At 46.4% G+C, this 25,427-nt stretch overlaps 1 protein-coding gene across 1 annotated transcript in view; it reads left to right on the top strand.

Annotated features, from left to right (window-relative positions):
• thsd7ba (thrombospondin, type I, domain containing 7Ba) overlaps positions 1–25,427 on the top strand; it is a 326,602-nt gene that overhangs the window by 114,268 nt on the left and 186,907 nt on the right. Inside the window, exon 5 of the mRNA XM_061723024.1 lies at positions 11,217–11,375. Coding sequence (XP_061579008.1) covers positions 11,217–11,375 — 159 coding nt within the window. The remainder of the gene's footprint in view (positions 1–11,216; positions 11,376–25,427) is intronic.

Genomic DNA, 25,427 nt, shown 5'->3' on the forward strand with positions numbered 1-25,427 from the left:
CGTCCTTTATTAATTATGTCGATACTTATCGATATGAAGATGATGGCGATGATGGTGGCGAAGAAGATGGCGATGATGATGATGGCGATGATTATGGCGATGACGAAGGCGATGACGATGGCGAAGGCAAAGACGAAGGCGATGACGATGATGGTGGCGAAGACGATGCCGATGATGGCGATGAATGATGATGGCGATGATGATGATGGCGATGAAGATGATGACGAAGGCGATGACGATGGCGAAGACGAAGGCGATGACGATAACGATGCCAATGACGATGCAAGTGATGATGGCAATGACGATGTCGATGGCGATGACGATGACGAAGGCGATGACGATGAAGATGATGGCGATGATGGTGGCGAAGACGATGCCGATGAATGATGATGGCGATGATGATGATGGCGATGGCGATGATGAAGGCGATAACGATGACGATAACGATGCCAATGACGATGCAAATGATGATGGCAATGACGATGTCGATGGCGATGGCGATGACGAAGGAGATAACGATGACGATGAAGATGATGGCGATGATGGTGGCGAAGACGATGGCGATGATGATGGCGATGAATGATGATGGCGATGATGATGATGATGATGATGATGATGATGGCGATGATGATGATGGCGATGACGATGGCGATGACGAAGGCGATGACGAAGGCGATGACGAAGGCGATAACGATGATGATGCCAATGACGATGCAAATGACGATGGCAATGACTATGGCAATGACGATGATGATCTATGGTTCGGTCGAAACGTTGTGGTATTCGTTTGCGCGCTCTGAGGGCCGTCCTGCTGCGAACCATCTGCCATCGTAAAAGCCCCCAAAACCGATTGAAGGAGCAGCATCAGTGTATGGATTGATGTCGTGGGGGTGAGCCAGTTGGTCATCATAAAAGAAAGTGATCCCCTTCCAGGTGGCAAGGAGGTTGAGCCACAACGAAGCTCGGCACGGCTCGAGTGGTCTGGGGAGATGGGAGACAAGAGAGATGGAACAGCGGAAGCGATGGACGGCAAGTGTGAGATGAAGGCCCGCCCTTGGGGAATAATGCGCATGGCAAAATTGAGGTGGCCCAGGAGGGAGAGGAGTTGGCGTTTGGTGCAGCCTGGAGCTAAGAGGAAATAGAAGACTGATAAATAAGAAAACCGATTCGGTTGAGCTTTTGGTTGGAAGAGAAGCCTGAAACAGATCCGTATCGAGAGTGATACCAAGGAATTGAGGGAGGTGGAGGGGCCCGCCGTTTTCTCAGCGGACCCCCGAGTTCAGAGAAAACGGAAGTCAGGGTGACCAGGCCGGAAGCGGGTGGCGATGAGAGAGGGGTAACGATGAGGAATCATTCAAGAGATGGACGAGGAAGGAATGCCGTGGTTGTTGGAGAGGATCCAGCAGAGGGCCTCTGAAGGTGTCGAAAAGTTAGGGGCTACTCTTGCAGTGACTGACTGCAAGTAGTATGCACCTCGCCAGCGGACGCTGAAGTACACCAGCCCGGAAGCGGGTGGCGATGAGAGAGGGTGCCAGAAACCCTGGCCGGATCTAGCGGCTGTAGTTGGTGGAGGTGGGCTGAGGGGGGCAGTGGCATCCCGGTGCCAGTAACCCCGGCTGAAGTTAGCTGTTGTAGGTGCTGGAGGTGGATTAGGTGCTGGAGGTGGGCTGAGGGGGGCACTGGCATCCCGGTGCCAGAAACCCCGGCCGGATCTAGCTGCAGTAGTTGGTGGAGGTGGGGTGGGGGGGGGCAGCGGCATCCCGGTGCCGGAAACCCCAGCCGGATCTAGCTGCTGTAGTTGGTGGAGGTGGGCTGGGGGGGGCAGTGGCATCCCGGTGCCAGAAACCCCAGCCGGATCTAGCTGCCGTAGTGGCATCCCGGTGCCATAAACCCCAGCCGGATCTAGCTGCTGTAGTGGCATCCCGGTGCCAGAAACCCCAGCCGGATCTAGCTGCTGTAGTTGGTGGAGGTGGGCTGTGGGGGGGCAGTGGCATCCCGGTGCCAGAAACCCCAGCCGGATCTAGCTGCTGTAGTGGCATCCCGGTGCCATAAACCCCAGCCGGATCTAGCTGCTGTAGTGGCATCCCGGTGCCAGAAACCCCAGCCGGATCTAGCTGCTGTAGTGGCATCCCGGTGCCAGGGACCTTGGGGAGGGAGTGAGGAGATTGCTGGTGTGGGTGGAAATCCGACCTGCGAACGACGGCTATGGGCTGATCCGGATTGTCCGCGTCCTCTTCCCTCCTATGGCGGAGGTGGGCTGGAAAGGCTGGAAGATGGTGAGCTGCAGTGATGCCGGATGTTCAGAAGGGATGAACCGGGTGGAATGTGGACGACTGAAGAGGCAGAAGTTTCTGGGCGGCTGTCAGGTTCGGGAGAGCGGTGTTTCGGGCACGGCGGCGGCTGAGGAGTTTGCCTCCTCCGAAACATGGCGGGATGTGCTAGCTTCCCGGTGCTAGTGACACCGCTGAGTTAGCTGTTGTAGGTGTTGGGGGTGGGCTGGGGGGGGCTAGCAACCCGGTGCTAGTTACCCCAGCCCCGAAGTTAGCTGTTGTAGGTTTGTTTGCGCAGGTTTAGCCGGAACCGGAGAAGTGCGGGAAGCGAAAGCGTTGGGATGACGGGCGGCGGGACCAGCCGCGGACAGGGCGAACGAGCAGCTGCCCGCGGGGCCGGAACGAGTCGAGGAAGAAAACCGGGCCGAAATGCGGTGGGAGGGAAGCCAGGCACTGGCCGGAACTGGGGAAGGGCGGGAAGCGAAAGCGTTGGGATGACGGACGGCGGGATTAGCTGTGGACGGGGTGAAATGAGTAGTTGCCTGCGGGGCCGGAACGGGTTGAGGAAGGAACTGGGTTGAAATGAGGTGGGAGGGATGCCGGGTACCGACATCACGATGCCGGTGGCCCCCAACCAAGGTAACCTGCTGGGACTGATGGAGCTGGGAAGCAGAGGATCCTGGCAACCCGGTGCCAAGACCCCCTTCTAGCGCTGGCGGTTGAGGCTGCTGAATGAGCATAGCCAGGGTTTCTAGCATCCCGGTGCTAAAAACCCCGGCTGAGTTAGCTGTTGTAGGTGCCGGGGGTGGACTGGGGGGGGGCCTAGAAACCCGGTGCTAGCAACCCCGGCCGAAGTTAGCTGTTGTACTTGCTGTAGGTGGGCGGTGTAACGATGGAATCGTTTATGTTTCCACACGGACGGCTTAAGGTGAAAGACCGCTCATGTGCAGTTGAGGTTCCTGCGATGAGGCAACGTTGTTCGGAGATTATGTTTAACGAGAATGTTAATAAAAGACCTTGTGAGTAAAGGTAATGCTCAACGTCCGGTTTGTACGATCGCTTCTCTTTTACTATTGCGGTCTATTTTATTTTATTTTTATTTATTTATTTATTTTTTTTTTTTTTTTTGGCGCAGTACCGTGGCTGGCCACTGGAAAATCTTCTGAGTGCGAGACCTGGGGGTCGACGTCACGGCGTGCCCTCGGAGTTGGCGTGATGACGTCATCTGGAAGAGAGCAGGTGTCGGCGGGGCTGATGGCGTGGCAGGCTGGCATGAGATTGAGAAGTTGAGAAGTTTTTTCTTTTTGTTCATGCGGTGAAAAGGGACTCCTCCACCAGGCGGTGGCCCTATGGAGGGTGGCGACAGTCCAGCCCGAAACACCTGCAAAAGGCGGGCCGTCGGGGGCCCCTGCCGGGGCGTGGCTAGACCGCCAGCGGATTGCGCAGCCGGGGATTGCCCGCGTCCCCGCCGATGACGGAGGCGGGCCGGGGACGGGGAACGCACCTGCGGGCGGGCGGGAGGGTAAACCTAGGCGAAACCTAGGCCAAAACAACAAACAAAAGAAACTATCTTCTCAACCAGACTACCTAAGCCCTGGGAGGAAACAAAAGATCAAACAAAATTACAATATCTGAGCCTAACTTCCTAACTTAACAAAAACAGGAGAAAAAGGGGATCAAATTAAATGGCGGTTTACAGTTACTGCTTCGGTATAAAATAAAATACAGGCTACAGCCAGTTACAAAACCACACAGCTAATACAGCTAACTCAAACAAGAACTGCTCACAAGCAGACAGCAGACTAACACAGATCACAAATCGAGCACAGAACACAGCGAGGAGGATTGCCACACTGAACAGTAGCAGCCCTCAACATGCTGACTGAGGTGTGCTGCTTTTGAGCTGGACCAGCAGCTTGGTGTCAGCTCGTCAGTCTCATCTGCCACAGCTGCGGAGGACCAATGGCTGCGGCAGGAGGCGGGACCTGTCAATCTGAACTGTCAGTGGGAAGAACAAGATGGATCAAAATAGGAGTGCTCACTCGCCCAAAAAATACAGAAACAAAATATGAAGTACAGTTACACACTAAATCAAAAGCAGTAACGGCTGGGGGCCGTAACACAGCATGAAATCTATAAATTCATCAATATTGTTGTCTCTGAATTGACCACTGTTTTATTGCAGGCTGAGGCAATGTGCAATTTTTCAAACTCTAGACTCTTAGATACAACTTAGACTCAGCTTACAAAGAGCAGGTGTTACTAGCTTAAGCTTTCTTGTGACAATAATTATGTGTACAACACAACATGTGCAATGCACCAACACAGACAACAGTAGACATGTCACTCTTTTAGAGTTGATACAAGTTGTACACTATAAACCTTAGTTTTCCTATCGAAAAAATAATTAAATCTTAAGCTAAAAATGAATGATGAAAGCTTTAACCGTAGCATCTGCTGCATCAAACTCTTGTGAGTGAAGAACAACTCTACTAGAACACTAGAACTCCTAATGTCCCTCGTGAAGCTGACTGACACGATTGTCGTCCTGCATAAGGCTTTAGACGTGACACCTTGGTATAAGTCCAGCGGACTTATAAGAACCTTTTGTAACCCTTGTTACAGTATAATAACAGAGCACAGGAAGGTAATAATGAATGATAATAGTTGGACCAATAACAAAGACTTAAAGTTTGAAAGAGCCCTTATTTTTGATTACCAATAATACCAAAGGCAACAATAGTTTGCTGGTTTTTTCTTGTTACTACAAACTGACAACACAATGAAAATACAACAATTTATTACAAAAAAAACATTCAATGAAAATAACAAACTAAAACAATAAAGCCGGCAAAAACAACAAACAAAAACCCTCTGTTCCCAAAGTTAGCGTTGGGGCCCCTTTTTTTTCCTCTCAATGTCAGTGTATCAGTGTAGATGCTTGTCCTACCACACAGTCCGAGAGAGAGGGGGATTCAGGAAATCCTTTACTTCTAGGGATCAACACCAGTGGTTGGATGCGGCTCGCCCCCCAGTTCACACTAGGACTATGTGTCTTCGGATCTGGAGAGTCTCTGCATCTGGGAATCGGAAACCTCACACACATCCAGCCGGGGGTGTTCCAAGGGATGGTTGGATGTAGTTGCAACCTCTTTTTGAAGATGTCACCAAAACCCTGACCTATAGGCAGGTCAGATGAGATCCAAATGAAGTGTTACATTCACAGCCTGTTTGAATAAATGATGTTCTCACATAGCTTTAGTTGTACAACAAAAATGTCTCCTTAGTTCAAGTGTTCATTAACAGTTGTGAAACTATAAATACGTTCGAAGTACTTCTTATAATTATGTTTAAGTACTCAATAAATTGTGATTAAATTAATAACCATTTTCAAGAAATGATGAAATGATCTGAATGATCAAAACAACCAGACAGTGCAGTTTCTTCCCTCAGGCTGTGCCTGTGTTAAACAAGGAATGCAATGAATTGATGTATGCATGGATTGAATTGAACTGAGTTCTCCCTATATCCTAAGGTTTTTTTTTCCAGACAAAGTTCCGACTTCTTACCTTCCGTTCCAACACATTCTCACTCCCAGCTCGTCAAAAACCGACGCCTGGTCAGGGCCCTTAGGCGTCAGTTTCTGACGCACAAGGTCGCCCTCAGCGTCAAGCACCGACGCAGCGGGCTCTCAACAGATTCTAATGTAACCCGGCGGCGGCGTTTCAAGCCGCTCACAGCATCAATCCCATTGGATAAGTGAGGACCGGCTGCGTCGCTTCCAGCCGCTGGGCGCATCACTCCCATTGGATAACGGAGGATCGGACACACGGAAGCACCCCGCCGGGGCGCAGCAGCAGGACGCGCGGCCGCGGATTGCGAGCGCCTCCAGCGCTGCCGGCGCTGGCAGGATGCTCCGGCGCGCACTGCTCCGGCTCGGGGAGACGCATCCCCATCCCCATCCAGCCCGGAAACGACACCTGGGACTGCCGGGGGAGAGAGTGCAGGCTGCCGCTGAGGATCCGAGCCAAGCCCCGGGGAAGGTCCTGCGTCGGGGACGGCTGTGCCCCGGAGGAGGAGAGCGCGCCCCCGGTGCGTGTGTCCGACAGAGCCGCGCAGTTCCTGGCCGACTTCCCCGAGTTTGGATATCCGTCGCCGGAACTCGGCGGGGCGCCTTTGGGAGTCCAGCTCACATGTGACATAAAGCCAGGTCTGCTTTCTGCATTAACATTCTCATCCGTCAGCTGAACCAGTGACCCGCATATGTCTGGATTTTAAGTGTGACTTTAGAATCATCATCATCATCATCATCATGATCATCTTCATCATCGTCATCGTCATCATCATCATCATCATCATCACCTTGATCATCACCATCATCACCTTCATCATCACCATCACCTTCATCATCATCATCTTCATCACCTTCATCATCATCATCACCTTCATCATCACCATCACCTTCATCATCATCTTCATCACCTTCGTCATCACCTTCATCATCATCACCTTCATCATCATCATCATCATCATCATCATCACCTTCATCATCACCATCACCTTCATCATCATCATCTTCATCACCTTCATCATCACCTTCATCATCATCATCATCATCATCACCTTCATCATCACCATCACCTTCATCATCTTCATCATCACCCTCATCATCAGCATCACCTCCATCATCATCATCACCATCACCTTCATCATCATCTTCATCACCTTCGTCATCATCTTCATCATCACCTTCATCATCATCATCATCATCATCATCATCACCATCATCATCACCTTCATCATCTTCATCATCATCATCATCATCAACATCACCTTCATCATCACCATCACCTTCATCATCATCATCATCATCATCATCATCATCATCATCATCATCATCACCTTCATCATCATCATCATCATCATCACCTTCATCATCATTATCATTATCATCATCATCTTCATCATCACCTTCATCATCATCATCATCATCATCACCTTCATCATCATCAACTTCATCATCACCATCACCTTCATCACCTTCATCACCTTCATCATCATCATCCTCATCGCCACCACCATCATCATCATCATCACCATCATCATCAGTCAAGTCAAATTGCATGCGCAAGGTCCCGTTCATCGCTGCTTGCAGCTTTAACTTATATTTATATTTATATAACTATTTTATTTCTAAACACAAAAACACGAAAGTGTCCTCGATAATTCAATAATACAATAGGTTCATGTTAAGGACATCCGTTTTAATTAGTTCTCCTTCGATTATGACATGTTATTAATGCTCAGTAGGCACAGGAGGTTTGTTATGTATTGTTATGAGGCACCAAACTAACGTCTGTCTGATCAGGGGATGCCCCCAAACAACATATACAAAATTCAGACTCCTAGCTAAAGGCGTTAGTGAACTATGCAAAAAAAGACACAAAATAGGCCCTGTTCCATTAGTCAGGAGGCTCTCAGAGCTAGAGGTTTCTACACCCTCCTAACCAGCCAGAATGTTTTAGAGGAAACACTGTTGCAGAAGTCATAGAAATCGGAATTTTTTATATGTTGTTTTGGGGGCATCCCCTGATCAGACAGACGTTAGTTTGGTGCAGATCAGACCTGTACTTTTCGATGGGCAGGGCTTTGAAACGTCACCTTTTCCAACATTCGAACGGACAACGTTGCCACAATATTTGACCAAACCAAGTAAAACTCGACCTGTGGCCTCCATATGGGGCTTAGATTGGGCTTGCCAAGTCTCAACTCTGTGAACCTTCTGCAATGCCAACTAGCTCTGTGGAAGTCGTACAGCCACGGGACCAAAAGATCCTAGCAAAGGGCCTTCTGCATTGCAACATAGTCAAAAATCAGTCTCCCAGCTCAAAGCGTTAGTGAATTATTCAAAAAACACACAAAAAAGGCCAGAAAAAGGCACCACACACGGTGACCTTTGGCACTTCCGAAGGTCGCATGGGTCTGGACCTCGGCACAGGGGATGAGAGTCACCTCCTGATACAGAGTCTAGAATTTCAGTCTCTTAGCTCAAAGCGTTAGTGAACTATGCAAAAAAAGACACAAAATAGTCTTTTCAGGCCGAAAAGCAACAGACACGGTGGCCTTTGACACTTCCGAAGGTCACACAGATCTGAAAATCCGCACAGTGGATGAAAGTCACCTCCTGATACAGAGTCTAGAATTTCAGTCTCTTAGCTCAAAGCGTTAGTGAACTATGCAAAAAAAGACACAAAATAGTCTTTTCAGGCCGAAAAGCAACAGACGCGGTGACCTTTGACACTTCCGAAGGTCACACAGATCTGAGAATCCGCACAGTGGATGAAAGTCACCTCCTGATACAGAGTCTAGAATTTCAGCTTCCTAGCTCAAAGCGTTAGTGAACTGTACGAAATAGGCCTCATAACAATACATAACAAACCTCCTGTGCCTACTGAGCATTAATGAACATGTCATAATCGAAGGAGAACTAATTAAAACGGATGTCCTTAACATGAACCTATTGTATTATTGAATTATCAAGGACACTTTCATGTTTTTGTGTTTAGAAATGTTAAAATAGTTATATATAAATATAAATATAAGTTAAAGCTGCAAGCAGCGATGAACGGGACCGCGCGTGCAATTTGACTTGACTGATGATGATGGTGGTGGCGATGAGGATGATGATGATGATGAAGGTGATGATGATGATGAAGGTGATGATGATGATGATGATGATGATGATGATGATGATGAAGGTGATGAAGATGATGATGATGAAGGTGATGGTGATGATGATGGAGGTGATGATGAAGATGATGATGAAGGTGATGAAGATGATGATGATGAAGGTGATAGTGATGATGAAGGTGATGAAGGTGATGATGAAGGTGATGATGATGAAGGTGATGGAGGTGATGATGATGAAGGTGATGGTGATGATGAAGGTGATGGTGATGATGAAGGTGATGATGATGATGATGAAGAAGGTGATGATGATGATGATGATGAAGGTGATGAAGATGATGATGATGATGATGAAGGTGATGATGATGAAGGTGATGATGATGATGATGAAGGTGATGGTGATGATGAAGGTGATGGTGATGATGATGATGGATATGATGATGATGATGAAGGTGATGATGATGAAGATGATGATGAAGGTGATGATGATGAAGATGATGATGATGATGATGATGATGATGAAGGTGATGATGATGATGAAGGTGATGAAGATGATGAAGGTGATGGTGATGATCAAGGTGATGATGATGATGATGATGAAGATGATGATGATGATGATGATGATGATGATGATGATGATTCTAAAGTCACACTTAAAATCCAGACACATGCGGGTCACTGGTTCAGCTGACGGATGAAAATGTTAATGCAGAAAGCAGACCTGGCTTTATGTCACATGTGAGCTGGACTCCCAAAGGCGCCCCGCCGAGTTCCGGCGACAGATATCCAAACTCGGGGAAGTCGGCCAGGAACTGCGCGGCTCTGTCGGACACACGCACCGGGGGCGCGCTCTCCTCCTCCGGGGCACAGCCGTCCCCGACGCAGGACCTTCCCCGGGGCTTGGCTCGGATCCTCAGCGGCAGCCTGCACTCTATCCCCCGGCAGTCCCAGGTGTCGTTTCCAGGCTGGATGGGGATGGGGATGGGGATGCGTCTCCCCGAGCCGGAGCAGTGCCCGCCGGAGCATCCTGCCAGCGCCGGCAGCGCTGGAGGCGCTCGCAATCCACGGCCGCGCGTCCTGCTGCTGCGCCCCGGCGAGGTGCGCCCATCTCCCCTGGGTGCTGCCCATGGTGCATGGTGCAGTAAAACCATTTTACGTCTCATATGTTGACCTGCAGATTAGGAAAAAACAGATTTATAGCTCCGAATGGAAACCACAAAGACATCCTTGCAACATTTTGCCGCCGCCTCCTTTAGAATAAAGCCTGAATTATGGTCCGCGTTAAATCGACGCAGAGCGTACCCTACGCCGTAGGCTCTGCGTTGGTGTAACGCGGAACCATAAATCAGCCTGGAAGTTACACGTGTCATTTGTTGATGTTTTTTCCAGGATTCTGACTCTTTATTTCTCAGAATGAAGGGAAAAACTTGAACATTGATGTGCAGGAAATTAACCCACTAATGTTGTGTTTCTGCCTTAAGAAATGTCACAGATATCATTGTGAAAATCGTTGTTAACGTCAAAACGGACAGTAATTAGAATACTTCCGTGTGTCCGATCCTCCGTTATCCAATGGGACTGATGCGCCCAGCGGCCGGTCCTCACTTATCCAATGGGATTGATGCTATGAGCGGCTTGAAACGACGCCGCCGGGTTACATTAGAATCTGTTGAGAGCCCGCTGCGTCGGTGCTTGACGCTGAGGGCGACCTTGTGCGTCAGAAACTGACGCCTAAGGGCCCTGACCAAGCGTCGGTTTTTGACGAGCGGTTTTTGACAGTTTCGGCAGTTCTCCCGCCTTCCTCAGAGTGTCACGTGATGGGAGGTGACAACGTCCTTATCAGCTGTTTTTACTATGAGGGCGTGGCCAACCTGCCAGGTTTGACTGGTCGGCCACGCCCCCCGCTGGTCGGCCACGCCCCCCGCTAGTAGGCCACGCCCCCCGCTAGTCGGCCACGCCCCCCGCTGTCCTCCCGCTGCTCCAAGATGCTGGTCCATGTGTGAGAGCATGTAGCTCCCTCATCCCTGTTCATCGTTTGTTGTCCTTGTTTCCTAATCTCGATGGCCTCCATAATCCAGAGCTGGCGTCTTTTGTCCTCAGTGCGGATGACTCTGGCCTTAGGATATCTATCTGAAGACATAATGAACACAATAAAACTGAGTTCTTCCTGTTTACTGGAAAATCAATTTCCCATTTGGGATTAATATAGTCATTTGAATTGAATTGAGTTCCCTGTGTTTTTCCCTTTGGTTTCTTCAGTGTCCAGGCCTGTGGCTGCCAGGCTGTGTGATGGAAACCAGCTCCCCCTGGCTGTTCAGAACTGCTCCATTCCATGCCAACTCCACTGTATGCTCTCCCAGTGGTCAGCCTGGAGTTCCTGCCTACATGAATACTGCAAAGAACCACGGGAGAAAAAAGGTATTATGTAGTAGAGGACTATAAAATTTGTAGCCTAAAAATACAACCCCAATACAATTCGAAAAAAGTTGGGTTACTGTGTAAAATTAAAAAAAACCTGAATGCTATATATTTAGGCCAATACAGGGTCTTATTTCTAAATTAAAGCCCAACATGAAAATAGTTATTTATACACAAGGATCTTTACACTGTGCAGAGCCATACATGCACACAGACACAAACAAAACAGAACCGAAGACGGAAATGATCTAGGGCAGAAATAAAAGGCAATGAAGGCTTGGAAAAACACATTACCAGCACCATCATTTCCAGTAACATTATTAGTTTTCATCAGAATCTGCTTGCTGTGACACTGAAATCTGGTTCAATTCAAGCACAGTTAGGCCTATGTCATGGGCCTAACTGCAGTATGTTTGTGTTTGCATGAAAGTAGTCTACTCCTGTACAGCAGTTCAACCATTTCTGTTCAGACATGTGTATATTACTAATTTTTTCAAAGGAATACGTTTGGGCAGCTACTAAATGACTAGCCAAGTTATATTAAAAGCAAATAGTTGACTTACAGTAACCTGGAGTTCTTTGTATACGACCATTGTTTTTATCCTTTTCCTTCCTGAGGTCCTGGTCCTATATGTGCCAAGTTCTCTGTTCACTTCCTTCTTCAGGTTCCCAAGTCTCTACCTGATTTGATTGCTTTGCTTTCGTTTTAGGTTTTCAGCTAATGTGCTTAATGTTATGGTAATAAAAGTATTCATCAAATTGGACATGGCATTCTTGTCTATGTTTTTGGATACAGCGTATCAAATGGCAAAGCCTATGGTGCAAGACTTTTTTTCAGCATTTAAACTAACTACATGAGTTGAAAGTGGGTATTGCCTTGATTGGTCATTAGATTTCATGATGACACTGATGATAGTTTGCACTTGTGCCTGATGCTGTAACTCCTCTTTCTCCTCGTTCTTCCGAGCTCTGACATATGTACTCCTACAGTCAGTCAGGTCTTCTGAGCAGAAATAGCTGGTGGTGCCACATTTTAATTTTGAAACAGGTAGTGACTGGGCTTTTCGGTCTCTAGACTACCACAATTTCTTTGTTTTTTTTAATTTCAGAGGACATTTTTGGAAAAGAAAAACTGAAACATTTATTTTCAAGCAGACTTTGGAGTTATGTTTCATGTTGTCTTACGCTTTTACTGTTCTTATCCATTTAGTTAATTTTGTAATTTTTGCTATTATTTGATGTGGTTGTGAAGTACTTTGTAATTCTATCTGTTAAAAGTTATCAATACATAAACTCCACCAGCTTACTTGCTATGATGTTACAGGCCCAGATAATTGTAAATATAGTTGGTATAGTGCTGAGATATTCTGTGTATAGTACTGTCACCAGGATAATTTTAAAAGTAATGGTTTTTAACAGGATACTAATGCTTCTGTCGCACACAAACTTGTGTTTTTTTCCATAATGTCTTTAAAGAAACATGTACGATATTTGGTTGTGAGGAAGTCACAAACATTTTCCAACTAGCTTTAGCTTGATTGATTTAACAGCCATCCAAAAATCAAGATGTCAGCATATAATCTTTGTTGCTCTAGAACCTACAGCTGATAACATTCATACTCTAACTCTAATTCTGGTTTCAACATGTGCGGCTGGGTTTATGGACTTGTCATTGTTAAAAAATGCAAGTCATGTCTCAATATTTTCTTTATTGTAGCTTGGTTTGAAGCTCTGTGTTACTGACTGGAACAGGAGTCAGGCACGTTTATGAAGTAGGCCTAATCCCCCATGGAAAAACTGTAGTAATTTGACCAATAACGTAAGATCCTTTGGCTTTTCGAACAGTCAGAAAAAGCCCAAGAGTAATCATCTTGTCAGTTTTGTTTACTTGTGATTTTTCTTCTTCATTGTAGTAGTGTGCACTGTAATAAACTTTTTGGCACTATAATGGATGCAAAACTAGTGTACATACCATATTTTACGCACTATAAGACACACTTAAAATCCTTATTTCTTTTCAAAATCAGAAGTGTGCCTTATTATCCAAGGCACCTTATGTATGAATTTAGTTGTGCTTACTGACCTCAAACCAATTTTATGTGGTACACTTTGCTCAAAAATCTGTAAAAATGTAGTGCAACGAGGCCACTCCACTTGATTGATAGTCGGACCATTCATAGGTACTTTGTATTAAAGTCGGTCCTTGGTTGGATATGGGTTTCAATGTCAGACAACAGATAACTTATTATGTAGTGCTGGCAAGCAACCATCATTCGACATCTAGTCAATGTTATCTTGTATGTCGTCCTGCTGCTTGCGGCCACCTGTCTGTGTGGATGTCTGGTGGATGCCTGCTGGCGTCCTGACCTGTGCCCCCCCACCCCCCTCTGGCCACCTGGGGGGGGTGTCTGCTTCTGCTTGTGTAGTCATTCCTGTATTGCACCAGTTAGCCATTGTGTCTTGTTCTCTCTTTTCTCCATTCTTCATTCTCTGTCTGTTCTCTGTTTTCCTGCTCTGCCCAGCTGGCCATAGCAGGAGGGTCCCCCCTTATGATCCAGGTCCTGGTCCAGGTTTCTTCCCTCCTAAAGGGCAGAGCCGGATTAAATAAATGGACTACACTAGGCAGACTGTGATTTTTGGGCCCCCCTCCATCGATGTTATTTATGAAATCTTAAACTTACCAAAGTTACTAATAAAACTTAATTCACATTTTACATAGCATAGTCATAGTCAAGTTGGTTCTTTGTATTCCAAAATAAGTCATGTGTTGTATATTAAACAGTCTATCAGACTATTTTTAGATTTTTATTATTTATACGTTATTACAATGCTCTATTAAATGCTATTAAATTATCCTTATCTTATCGATTGTGAGCATTTTGCAGAAAATCTTAATTAAATGTGTTGATTAAATTGAATAGTTAAATAAGAAGTCAAATCTACAAAGACCAATACAATTTGCAGTAAGACAAAGTGTGCTGTAGTATGTATGTCTGTATGTGTATGTGTATGTATGTGTATGTGTATGTGTATGTGTATGCGTATGCGTATGCGTATGTATGTGTATGCGTATGCAGAGCCGTTTGAGAGATTTGCGAGGCCCTGTGTGAAATAGCCAGGGGGGCCCTCGAAATTTTTGGGTTTTTCGGGTCGGATCGGGTGTCTATATGCGCAATTTTAACTCTCCAATTAGCACAATACTGGATACCTTCCCCTGCCTCATCATCATCTGGGCTTACCTCGACGCGGGGCCCCATGGCTGCTTGAGACCCGGTCGGATCTGTGATTTTTGTAACAAATTTATCAAACGTGCCTTTCAGAGAGGCATTAAACTCTTCCATTTTCTTTAGTTTTTTTCTTTTTTCATCCCCTGATGGAAATTTCCTGAATCTGTCTCGTTCTCTCGACATTGTGTGACAGTTTGTTCCAACTCCACTCGTCTGGATCAGACTAGCTTGTGTCCGCGCTTGGTCTGATCAGTTGTATTGAACAACAGACACGCGTCATCATTGCACATATATTTATTGATATGCACAGACTAGTACACATTTAGGTCTGTAATGGAACGTGACTGTTGATATTTATAAAGAAAAAAAAAAAAAATTGGGGGAAAAAAAAAACGGCCCATAGCGCCAGGCCCCTTGGGGCGCCAGGCCCCTTGGGGCGCCAGGCCCCTTGGGGCGCCAGGCCCCTTGGGGCGCCAGGCCCCTTGGGGCGCCAGGCCCCTTGGGGCGCCAGGCCCCTTGGGGCGCCAGGCCCCTTGGGGCGCCAGGCCCCTTGGGGCAGACAAAAAATTTTTTTTTCTTTTTTTGTCCCTCTGTCGGGCCCTAGGCACGTGCCTAGTCTGCCTTTGCATTAATCCGGCTCTGCTAAAGGGGAGTTTTTCTTGCCACTGTTTGGCTTAAAGTTTTCTCCCAATAGGGGAGTTTTTACCTGCCATTGTTTATGTAATAATTGCCCGTGGGTCATGTTCTGGGTCTCTGGAAAGAGCTTAGAGACCACTTCTGTTGTATTAGACCAGGGGTGGGCGATCCTGGTCCTCGAGGGCCGGTGTCCTGCATGTTTTAGATGTTTCCCTGCTTTAACACACCTGATTCTAATTAATCATCATCATCAGCTTGTCATCCAGGGCTGCACAATTCTATTAATGACACAGTCACTTGTATCATGGTGCAATGAAGCAGGGAAACATCTAAAACCTGCAGGGACACCGGCCCTTGAGGACCAGGATTGGTGACCCCTGTATTAGACGCTATATAAATAAAATTAAAATAAAAATTGAAATTGAACCTTATTATAATTAGATGTCAAGCAAACGGTAGCTTTTTAGCGTAAATTAAAGTTTCAAATTTATATCATAATCCAATTGTAATCAAATGTTGGTATACAACGTTGTTCCAACCTCACACTAATTTTAGGTGTCTGGTGTCGCTGGCAACGATAAACACATCAGAGAACAGTACCTAGTACTACGCTTACCTTCCCCACTATGGACGAATAATTTAAAATGTGTAAGAGTGTATTTTTTTGTAGTAGTTACAAGTGAACAATATTCTGAGTTGAAGGGGACTGAAGAGTTGAATAAAGTTCGACTTACCAGTTTTGTTTCGCTTTATATATGTTTTAGCATGCACCTTATAACCCGGTTCGTCTTATGTATGAAAATAGACCCGTTCATCAATTCTGCGCCTTAAAATGCTGTGCGCTTAATTGTCCGCAAGATTTGGTATACCCAAATTAAAATGTAACTGGCAGGAAATAGCTATATTATTCCCAGTTTAAAATAGATAAAAAACAACAACAAAAGAACAAATGAATTAAATAAATAGAATTTAACTCGCCCATTACCTAAACTAACAAAACAGAAAATAGGCAGAAGGACAGTGTCAGGATTTGACATTTCCCTGTGTTTTATTTTGAAAGCCCATGTCCCTGAGTTTCAGTTCTGTCCCTCCTGTTTCCCATCTGCCCTGATTGTCTGCACCTGTGTCTCGTTATCCTTTGTGTATATCTAGTCTTGTTGTTCCCCTGCTCCTCGCTGGTCCGTACTGTTTGCTCCCTCCATGTTCGCCTCATCAGTTCTACCCAGTTTTCTTGTTTATGTTCCTGTTTGGTTTTTTGATCTTGCTCAGCTGCGTTATTGGGTGTTGAATAAATCCAGCTTTTTGTGAACTCCTGCCTCCCGCTCTCCTGCGTTTGGGTCCTCATCAAACCATTTCCTGACAGACAGAGCCCATCTTGCATTTAAACATTGTGAAATTCAGCTTGAAACAGTTGCTGTTTGGAGGATATTAGAACAAGTAAGGGGGTGAAAAGGAGATCCAAAATATACTGTAAATTCAAACAAACTGCTATTTTTATGACTGTCTTTGTACTGTTCTCCCCCAACGCTTTGCCAATGCAACAGTCAGATAACTCCTCTTCAAAACAAACCACGGAGACAAGTTCTAATTCCTTTCAAACTCTTTATGGTTCATTCGATGAAGTAGGGGAAAACTGGGAAAACAGAATAGAATACAATCTATTTAGAATACAAATAGGTACGCCTAAATTATATACAGTACATTCTGTCAGAGTAACATCAGGTTACTATTTAGTCTTCTAACAGAGAAATGTTTACATCAGTCACATTCACAACCAGATAGTAACCCAAATATCTTTCAGAATCACAATAATTCACAAATGCAAATTACAAACATACCAACGATGCTCTCAAAGGCAACCTTGAGGCTCTGGGATGTGTCAAACTCTCTCTCTACCTGGATCGCGTTACCGTTGCTAAGAGCCGTATCCAAGTATGTCACGTGATGATGAGATAATGCGACTTGCCGAATACCAACGGTCTACCTAACGGTCCACCTAACGGTCCAATGCTGCTGTTGTGCAACTCAGGTAGCTAAGCTGAGTAGTTATCCAAGGCTATTAATGAATATTATTAATAATTATTAATAATTAATAAAGTTGACTATTTATCAAATCGTATTATCAAAATGATAATAATTCTCGGGGCACCACCGCCGGGGCCTTACTCCGGTGGAATTGTGATAACTAAACAGCAGAAAATCAGTCTCATTATGATTTGAATTATCCTGCAGAACAGCAAATCTTACTATATCTTACAGAATAACAATGAAGGCGTGATATCCGAACACTAGGCTCTGCTTAAACAAATCAATTTGTGACCAAATCTTGCATGAAATAACAACAACCACTCATTAAAAATCAATCAGAATTTATTTACATACGGGTATCAAAGAAGATGTAAATGGATACCCAATAAATCCCGATGGCAGAACTTAAGTATTATAAAACAATTAATTAACTAGAAAAACATCAATAGAAAAATATGACATGAAAGTTAAATGCATGGAATGAAAAAAAGAAATCAAAGCAATAATAAAGATGATACAGAACGAACATCTACAGTTCAAACGTGGCTGCAGAGTTTTGAAGAAGCCAGGGCTCCTGTGGTACTTTAAAGATGGCGGAACCCTCTTTAAGCCACGTGCAAATCTAGACCGGATGTTACTCCCGGTGTTTTAAACGTGACTACGGCAGAAAACAGCGCTTTAAAACATGACTGACTAGCAGAAAGTAGTGACTACAAATTAATGAAAACAGTCCTGATAATGGTGCTGATGTAATCTCAGCTCTGAACGCAGATTTAGCTCTGTAACACTCCCAGTTAAACTCATACACCCAGGTCTCAAAACCTCACGCCTCCTCGGGTCTCCGGGTGTTACTCCCGGTGTTTTAAACGTGACTACTGGCGAAACGGCGCCACCAAATGAACAAATAACCGTAATATGCACACAGTAATTTCATTAAACATAAATTCAGGTCTACACCAGTGACTGATCGCCCAGACCGCAGCTCACGCGTCCTCGGGAGTCCGGACCTGAGGCTGCAGGCTCCGTCCTGCGGCTCGGTCCTGCAAGGGGTTTCCTGACGGGGATCCTCAGTTTCTGCGGCCGCTCGGTCTCTCTCCTTTCCTAACTCCACAGAAAAAGTGAACAGTGTCGCTGCGCACGGGGGCCGCTTCCTCCCTTCAGAACGTCGGCTCGTCCCGTGTGGTGTTGCCGGGCTGCGCGAGGGCCTCGCGGTCCAAAGGCTGGAGCTCCGGGCGGGTTTTTGGCTCCCGAAGCGGTCATCCTGAGTGGAAGACAGGGCTCGGGGAAAAAAGAAAGGAGTTAAGGCAGGGAGACAGAGTCCAGGGCGCAGCGCAGCGCTCTGGGATCGGACCTTGCGCCCGGTCAGTGCGGGCCTCGACGGCTCCTTGAAACCCCCCCCCACAGCTCTTAAAAGCTGCTGGACAGCAACGCGCGTCCAGGATCGTTGAAGAGAAGCGAAGAGAAGAGAGAAAAGTCTTGGTGCAGCACGGAGTTTTGTATCTCCGCGCGCTGCGATGACGTCATCAGCGCCTCGCTCGGGATTGGGTGCGCGTCGCTCTCAGGCGCCGCCCCATCCCGCAAGGCATGCTGGGATTGTAGTTCATGGCACAGTCGCCATTTTATGAGGCACATTAAAGCCAGTTTCAGGCCGGGGGGGGGTTGACCAGGGTTTCAACGTTTGAATACGGTATACATTCACAAAATGTTCATAAACCTTTATAACAGTCCACATGATCACTGGGTGTGGTCCAACACTGCCATCTACTGGCGACCGTTGGTTGCCAGTAGATGGCAGCCTCAGACTAACAACCTGTGAAAACAACGTAAAAGAACAATGCTGTGCTTCACAGGAGCAAAACAAACTGGGGCCTCATCTATAAAGCTTGCTTGCGCACAAAAAGGGCCTGAAAGATGCGCAAGCCACCTTCTACGCAAAGGCTGGGATTTAAAAAGAAAAAAACTAACCGAAAAATCTGCGTATCCCTACGGCAACCCGGACCCTCCCGTAAGAATTTACTTAAGACACGGGGAACTGGCGACGCAGGCTGTGAGGTGGTGAAATGAAGCAAGATTCATGTCATACTCTTAATAATGTCATGACGTATCACAACATATATCAGACTTATAATAAAATAGCGCTGATTGTGTTCCTCTGTGTGTGAAGCTCAGCATCAGTCAGGACTCTGTTGCTGCAGCAGCCACGGTGACACGCCGGGAACCTCCTCTTCACCCACCGCTTTAGGACAGAACAAATGAGGGGCTTCGTAGAGCGTTTAGGGGCTCCATGGAGCCACTCATTTCTTCCCTAAAGGGACACAGATTTTCTTATATATATATATATATATGAGTTTTACGCGCGCGTGAAACCTTTACGTGCGGGTGTAAGCGTAAATTATGGTTCCGCGTTAAAACGATGCAGAGCCTACGCCGTAGGGTATGCAGCGACGCGCACCTACGCCGTAGGCTCTGCGTTGGTGTAACGCAGAACCATAAACCCGCCCTGAGCAGCTCTGAGGGAAGACGGGAGGGAGGAGGGGGTGCGGGGCCGTCTTCGCATCGCCTTTGCACAGGGTGTCTGGATGATTTGCAATTACAGGCTGAGCCTACCGTTAGTTTTTAAACTGTAAAAAGTGGGGGGGACAAAAACATGATTTTGAAAAGACGGGGGGGACATGTCCCCCCTGTTGCGCCGGGGGACTCACAGCGTTTAGCGCAGCAACGTCGTGCTCCCACTCACTCGCTTTAATTATTTTATACTATTTATATACTCTTTCTACTTTTACTGTCACCCCCAAATAATGTGGTTTTCCTGTCCTCCACCTCATCCACAACATCTAGATCTCAGATCTCAGTGAAATTCAGTGGCACGGTGGCTGGACACGTTCATTCATTCTGACGCCAAACAGGCTGCAGGAAGCTGCTGCGCATGCTCAGCAGACTCATCCATATGCAAATACTACTTTGCATTGCCCTTTTAAGGTAAAAAGTGGGCGTGTAGAGGGCGGGATATGAGGCAGATTTAGCTGCGCAACCTTCCAGCTGGACTGTGATTTATAAAGCGAACATTGCGTGCAAGTGTGCGTGCACATGGTTTTATTGATCCAGATTTTTTTTTGCGCCCGGCTTTTTCGGCTTTTGGGTGTACGTGCACTTTTAGTATGAATCCTAAGCACTCCATTTTAAATGAGGCCGCTGGACATTACAGTTTCAAGCGCTTACACACATTTTCAAAGCTCTGTGTGTTTTTCTCAAAGCTCTACACACAAATTCAACTATTGCTCACACGAAATGCAAAAAGCGTCCTCGCTCCTGCAAAATGAAGCACAGTATTCAAAATATTCTGAACACATCTCAAAAGCAAGCATTTGTCTCACATCATAAACACATCTCTTTTGTTTTTTATGTATTGCCATACAAGAGTGAATATACTGTACAGTAATATGCAAATAGAAGCCAACACAAGCAATATTGGAACCAAAAATATTGCATTTTTTTAATAAATCGGTTGCTGTTGTGAAAGCAGTATTGTACACAACATAAGAAAAACAAAACAAAGTACACCAACAGCTACCAAAAAACAGACATTTATGAAAAAGTGTGTGTATGTGTGTGTGTGTGTGTGTGTGTGTGTGTGTGTGTGTGTTGATGGGGAGAGCTAGTTGGGTGTGCATTTAGAGTCCGTCTCTCCTCAGGGCTGGGTCTGGCCACAACACTTCATCCACGTCGCATGCAATATTTTCTCTTTCCAAACATCGAGGAAAGAATCTTCTTGAGAGGCGTATCCAACCTTGGATAGAAGCAGCATGAATGTCACCACATGCTTCCTCCATTCCCTGGAGAAGTGAAAGACGGGCATAGGGACGACAATCATACACTTTCCAGCGCCATGTTGAGAAGAATTCTTCGATCGGGTTCAGAAATTGTGAATATGGAGGCAGATTGACAACAGAAAAATGGGGATGGTTGACAAACCAATTGTGGACCAGTTGGGAGCGATGAAAACTAACATTATACCACACAACCACAAATATTGCCTGGTGTGGATTCTCTTCATTTGGAGCAGCACACATGGTGACATTTCCTCCACGTTGGCCCGGGACATTGATAATTACCCTCTGTCCGATGTTATTTCTCCCTCTCCGTCTTGACTTGGTGAGGTTGAATCCCACCTCATCCACATAGATGTATTCATGGAGAATGGGGTGGGCATCCATCTCCAATATTCTCTGTATTACAGTAGATAAAAGAACAGATCAGGATATGCACAGTAATCTGTCTCAGCAGGTGAAAGTCTGATGTACTGGAAGTGCTATGTACTGTACATACCTCCACGTACTCTCACCGCAGGTTCATCACTCTGTCACAGTTCCTTTCAAACGGGACCCTGTACAGCTGATTCAGTCGCCACTGATTCCTCAGTCCTCAGTCCTGCAGGACACGATGAATCGTCGACAAACTGACTGCATCAATATCTTCCAAAACATGAGTTTGAATCTCATGAATTCTAATGCCGTTATTTGCCAAAACCATATTTACAATTTCGGTCTCCTGGTCTTGTGAAAATACGCAACCTTGTCCTCCACGATACGGTTGTCTTTCCACTCTAGAAAATACAGAAATCCAGTAGTAGGAGTATGTGCTGTATAAACAGTCAACTAAGGCTGTACACCCTTTGAACACGCATGCATTTTAAAGCTATGCAGAAATGGCTATTACATTACCTGTTCTCATTTCGAAAGGTTCGAATTATGGCCGCCACTGTAAATCGACTCAAGTTGGGCTGGACTCTGAGTCCAGCCTCTCTCATGGTCAACCCATGATTGATCACATGATCTATCAGAGTAGCCCTAATCTCATCAGAGACAACTCTTCTTGGTTCTCTTTCCCTTCCTCTTCCTCTTCCTCTTCCTCTTCCTGCTCCTCTTCCAAAGTGTCCTCCACGAACCCGAACTCCTTATCGCCCTCCGCATCTTCCTCCGTCCCCCCCGGCTCTCTCTGCATTGTTATGATCCATTGTTCAAGACAGAAGACTTGGCCTTTGGCCTATTTATAGGCCTGTGTCAGGCAGTGATTGCTTGGTGTTCAATCAAGCAATTATTGTTTGCACATGTGAGCACAGAGTCTGAGGCACTGATGAATAAATGTGGCATTTTGTTTGGTTGTGTTTGAAACAGGAAATCAAGTTACTTCCTTTTAGATTATTGTGTGTAGGTAGAGAATTGTGTGTACTGATTTGAAAAAAGTTAATAGCTAAACTGAAAATATGTGTCAAGGCTGAGAATTAGTGTATAGTTTTGCTGATTTGATGTGGAGTTGTGACGTTTGAGTGTCAGGTTTTAGAAATCGTGTGAAATATAAAGGTTTTGTGTCTAAGCAGTTGAAAAAACTGTAAACAGAACACTCCCCATCTGATACCCAGAGGGTTTCACCTTCTTTCTTTACTCTTAATATCAAAATAAACTTCAGTAGCTCAGTATTGTAATCAATTGACCTTTACAACTATTTTAATGTCAGTAAACATATGTAAAGCATCAAACTTATTTATCTGGAGAAATGAGCAAAACCAGTTCATTGACAGGTCTAAGATACAGTCTAGTACCATCCTTATTTGGCACTCTCAGCTGAACCTTGCATACCCGTTCATCTTCACTGGGGTACACCTCTGAGATGATGTCAAGTGGCCAGTCATTTCTTTTAGCTACACTGTCCTTAAGAAGCACAACACTTCCTTCCGTGAGGTTCGGCTGGTCAGATGTCCACTTTCTGCGGGGTTGAAGCGTAGCCAGGTACTGTTTGCGCCACCTGTCCCAGAATCTGTTTGACAGACTTTGGACTCTGCGCCACTGCTGCTTGTACAGGTCCTTGAGATCAAACTCAACAGCCGGAGGCGGACAAGGGCCCACCTTTTGAGTCAGCAGGGAAGCAGGCGTGAGGATGAAAGGATCTGTAGGGTCAGTGGACACATGTACAAGTGAGCGATTGTTCACAATGGCGGTGAAAGCTTGTGAGCACCTTGTGTGTGAGTTTGGAAGATCCTAGCTGCATGAGCATCGACTCTAGTATGCGGCGTGTGACCCCGATCGTCCTTTTCCAAACCCCTCCCATATGCGAGGAGTGTGGGACATTGAAAGTCCATGTGGTGCCTGGCTCAGAGAGGAATCTCTTGACTGTCTTCTCATCAGCGTTGGAGGGGATTTCCAGGTCTTTTGAGGCTCCAATGAAGTTTGTGCCCCTGTCGGAGCGTAGATGTTTCACTGGTCCTCGGATTGCCTGGAATCGACGGAGTGCATTTATCAAGCTAGAAGAGTCCATAGACTCTATAACTTCGATGTGAATAACTCTCACAGATAGACAAGTGAAGAGGATGGCCCACCTTTTACTCTCGGCATATCCTCCCCTTGTGCGATGTGCGGCCACAGTCCAGGGGCCGAACACATCCAGGCCCACGTTAGTAAAGGACGGTTCAGTGCTGAGCCTGTCCGGGGGCAGGTCGGCCATTTTTTGTAATTCACATTTTCCTCTGAGTTTGCGGCAGACTACGCATTCAAAAATCACTCTGTTGACACATCTCTTTCCATCCACTATCCAGTAGCCAGCAGATCGGATGGCCCCTCAGTAAAGTTGCGTCCTTGGTGTTGTGTCTGTTCGTGGAAGTGGCGGGCAATGAGGGTGGCTACATGGTGACGTCCGGGTAAGATCATTGGTCTCTTTTCCTCAGGTCCTAAGTCAGAAGCTGTGAGACGTCCCCCAACTCTCAGCAGACCTGCTTGCTCGAGGAAAGGGTCCAGGGTCCAGAGTGCTCTTTGGGATGTTGGAGTTGGACAAGAGGCATTCTAATTCTCTCTCATAGGTCTCACGCTGAACTGTTTTCATGATGATCCTTGTACTCTGGTCTTGGACCTACACTGATGCAGGCTTGTGGCAGAGATGCCATTTCTGACACGGTCCATTACTCTTGTTTCTGAAGCACTGAAAGATGTGGATCAACACACCAACAGCCCGCGTGAGAGAGCTCCATTCTGAGAAACGGCTGAAACATTGTGAGCCAAGGTGCTTGAGTACTGACGTACACAAAGTGGTCACATATGACCGGATTTCAGGATCCTGTTTTGGCTGTAGGAGGTCAAAGATCTGCTCGGCAAACAGCATCTCAGTAGGCTGAGACAAAAACGCCGACCCAGTGAACCACATTGTGCGCTTCAGGCGGTCTGCTGGGATCGATCGTGTTGTGGTGTCTGCAGGATTGTGTTGTGTGTGAACTGTAGTGGCTGAGTGCTTCACCTGATACGTTGAACTCGGTTGCTACCGTACACGTAAAATCTTCTTTTCTCGTTGAAAATATATCCAAGTACAATTCTACAATCTGTGTAGAATGTGACTGCATCAAACGTGATGTCAATTTCAGACGTGATGGTCTCAGCTAGATCTAGTGCCATGACCGCTCCACACAGCTCCAAATTAGGTATGGTGTGCTCAGGGCACGGTGTGAGTCTGGCTCTGCTTGAGATCAGTCTATCTGCCTCTACAGTTCTTAAATAGGCAACTGCAGCCACTGCCCTTTCTGATGCGTCCGAGAAGACACACAGCTCCGTTCGCTTGGCTGCGGACAAGGATATGCAAGTGTATGCTCCGGGGATTCTCAATTTTTCCGGTTCTTGGAGAGAATCCCTCCAATCTTCCCACAGTTTCTCTTTCTCTGCAGCCAGTCCCAGTCAGGAGAGTCAGTGATGAGTTCGCGAAGGAGTACTTTGCCTTGAATTGTCAATGGAGAGACGAGTCCGAGTGGATCATACAGGCCGTTCGCCGTGGAGAGTACTCCTCGCCGAGTAAATGGCTTTCTCTGTTCCTCCACATGGTAAGAGAAGCAGTCTTACTCCAGGTCCCAGAGTAGCCCGAGACTCCTCTGTGTTCGGAAGGCTGTCAGCGGCCAGGTCAAGGTCCTTTAGGTCAGTGGCCTGATCTTCACAGGGGAAGGCCTCCATGACTGCTTTGTTGTTCGAGACCAACTTGTGCAGTCTGAGATTTGAACAGGCCAGCATACTTTGAGTCCTCTTAAGCAGACTGATCGCCTGTTCAGCTGTAGCAAGGGATTTCAGTCCATCGTCCACATAAAAGCCTCTGCCCACAAACAGCTGTGCATCCTCTCCATACTCACTCTGAC

Source organism: Cololabis saira, chromosome 6 (genome assembly GCF_033807715.1).
Source record: "Cololabis saira isolate AMF1-May2022 chromosome 6, fColSai1.1, whole genome shotgun sequence".
NCBI lineage: Eukaryota > Metazoa > Chordata > Actinopteri > Beloniformes > Belonidae > Cololabis > Cololabis saira.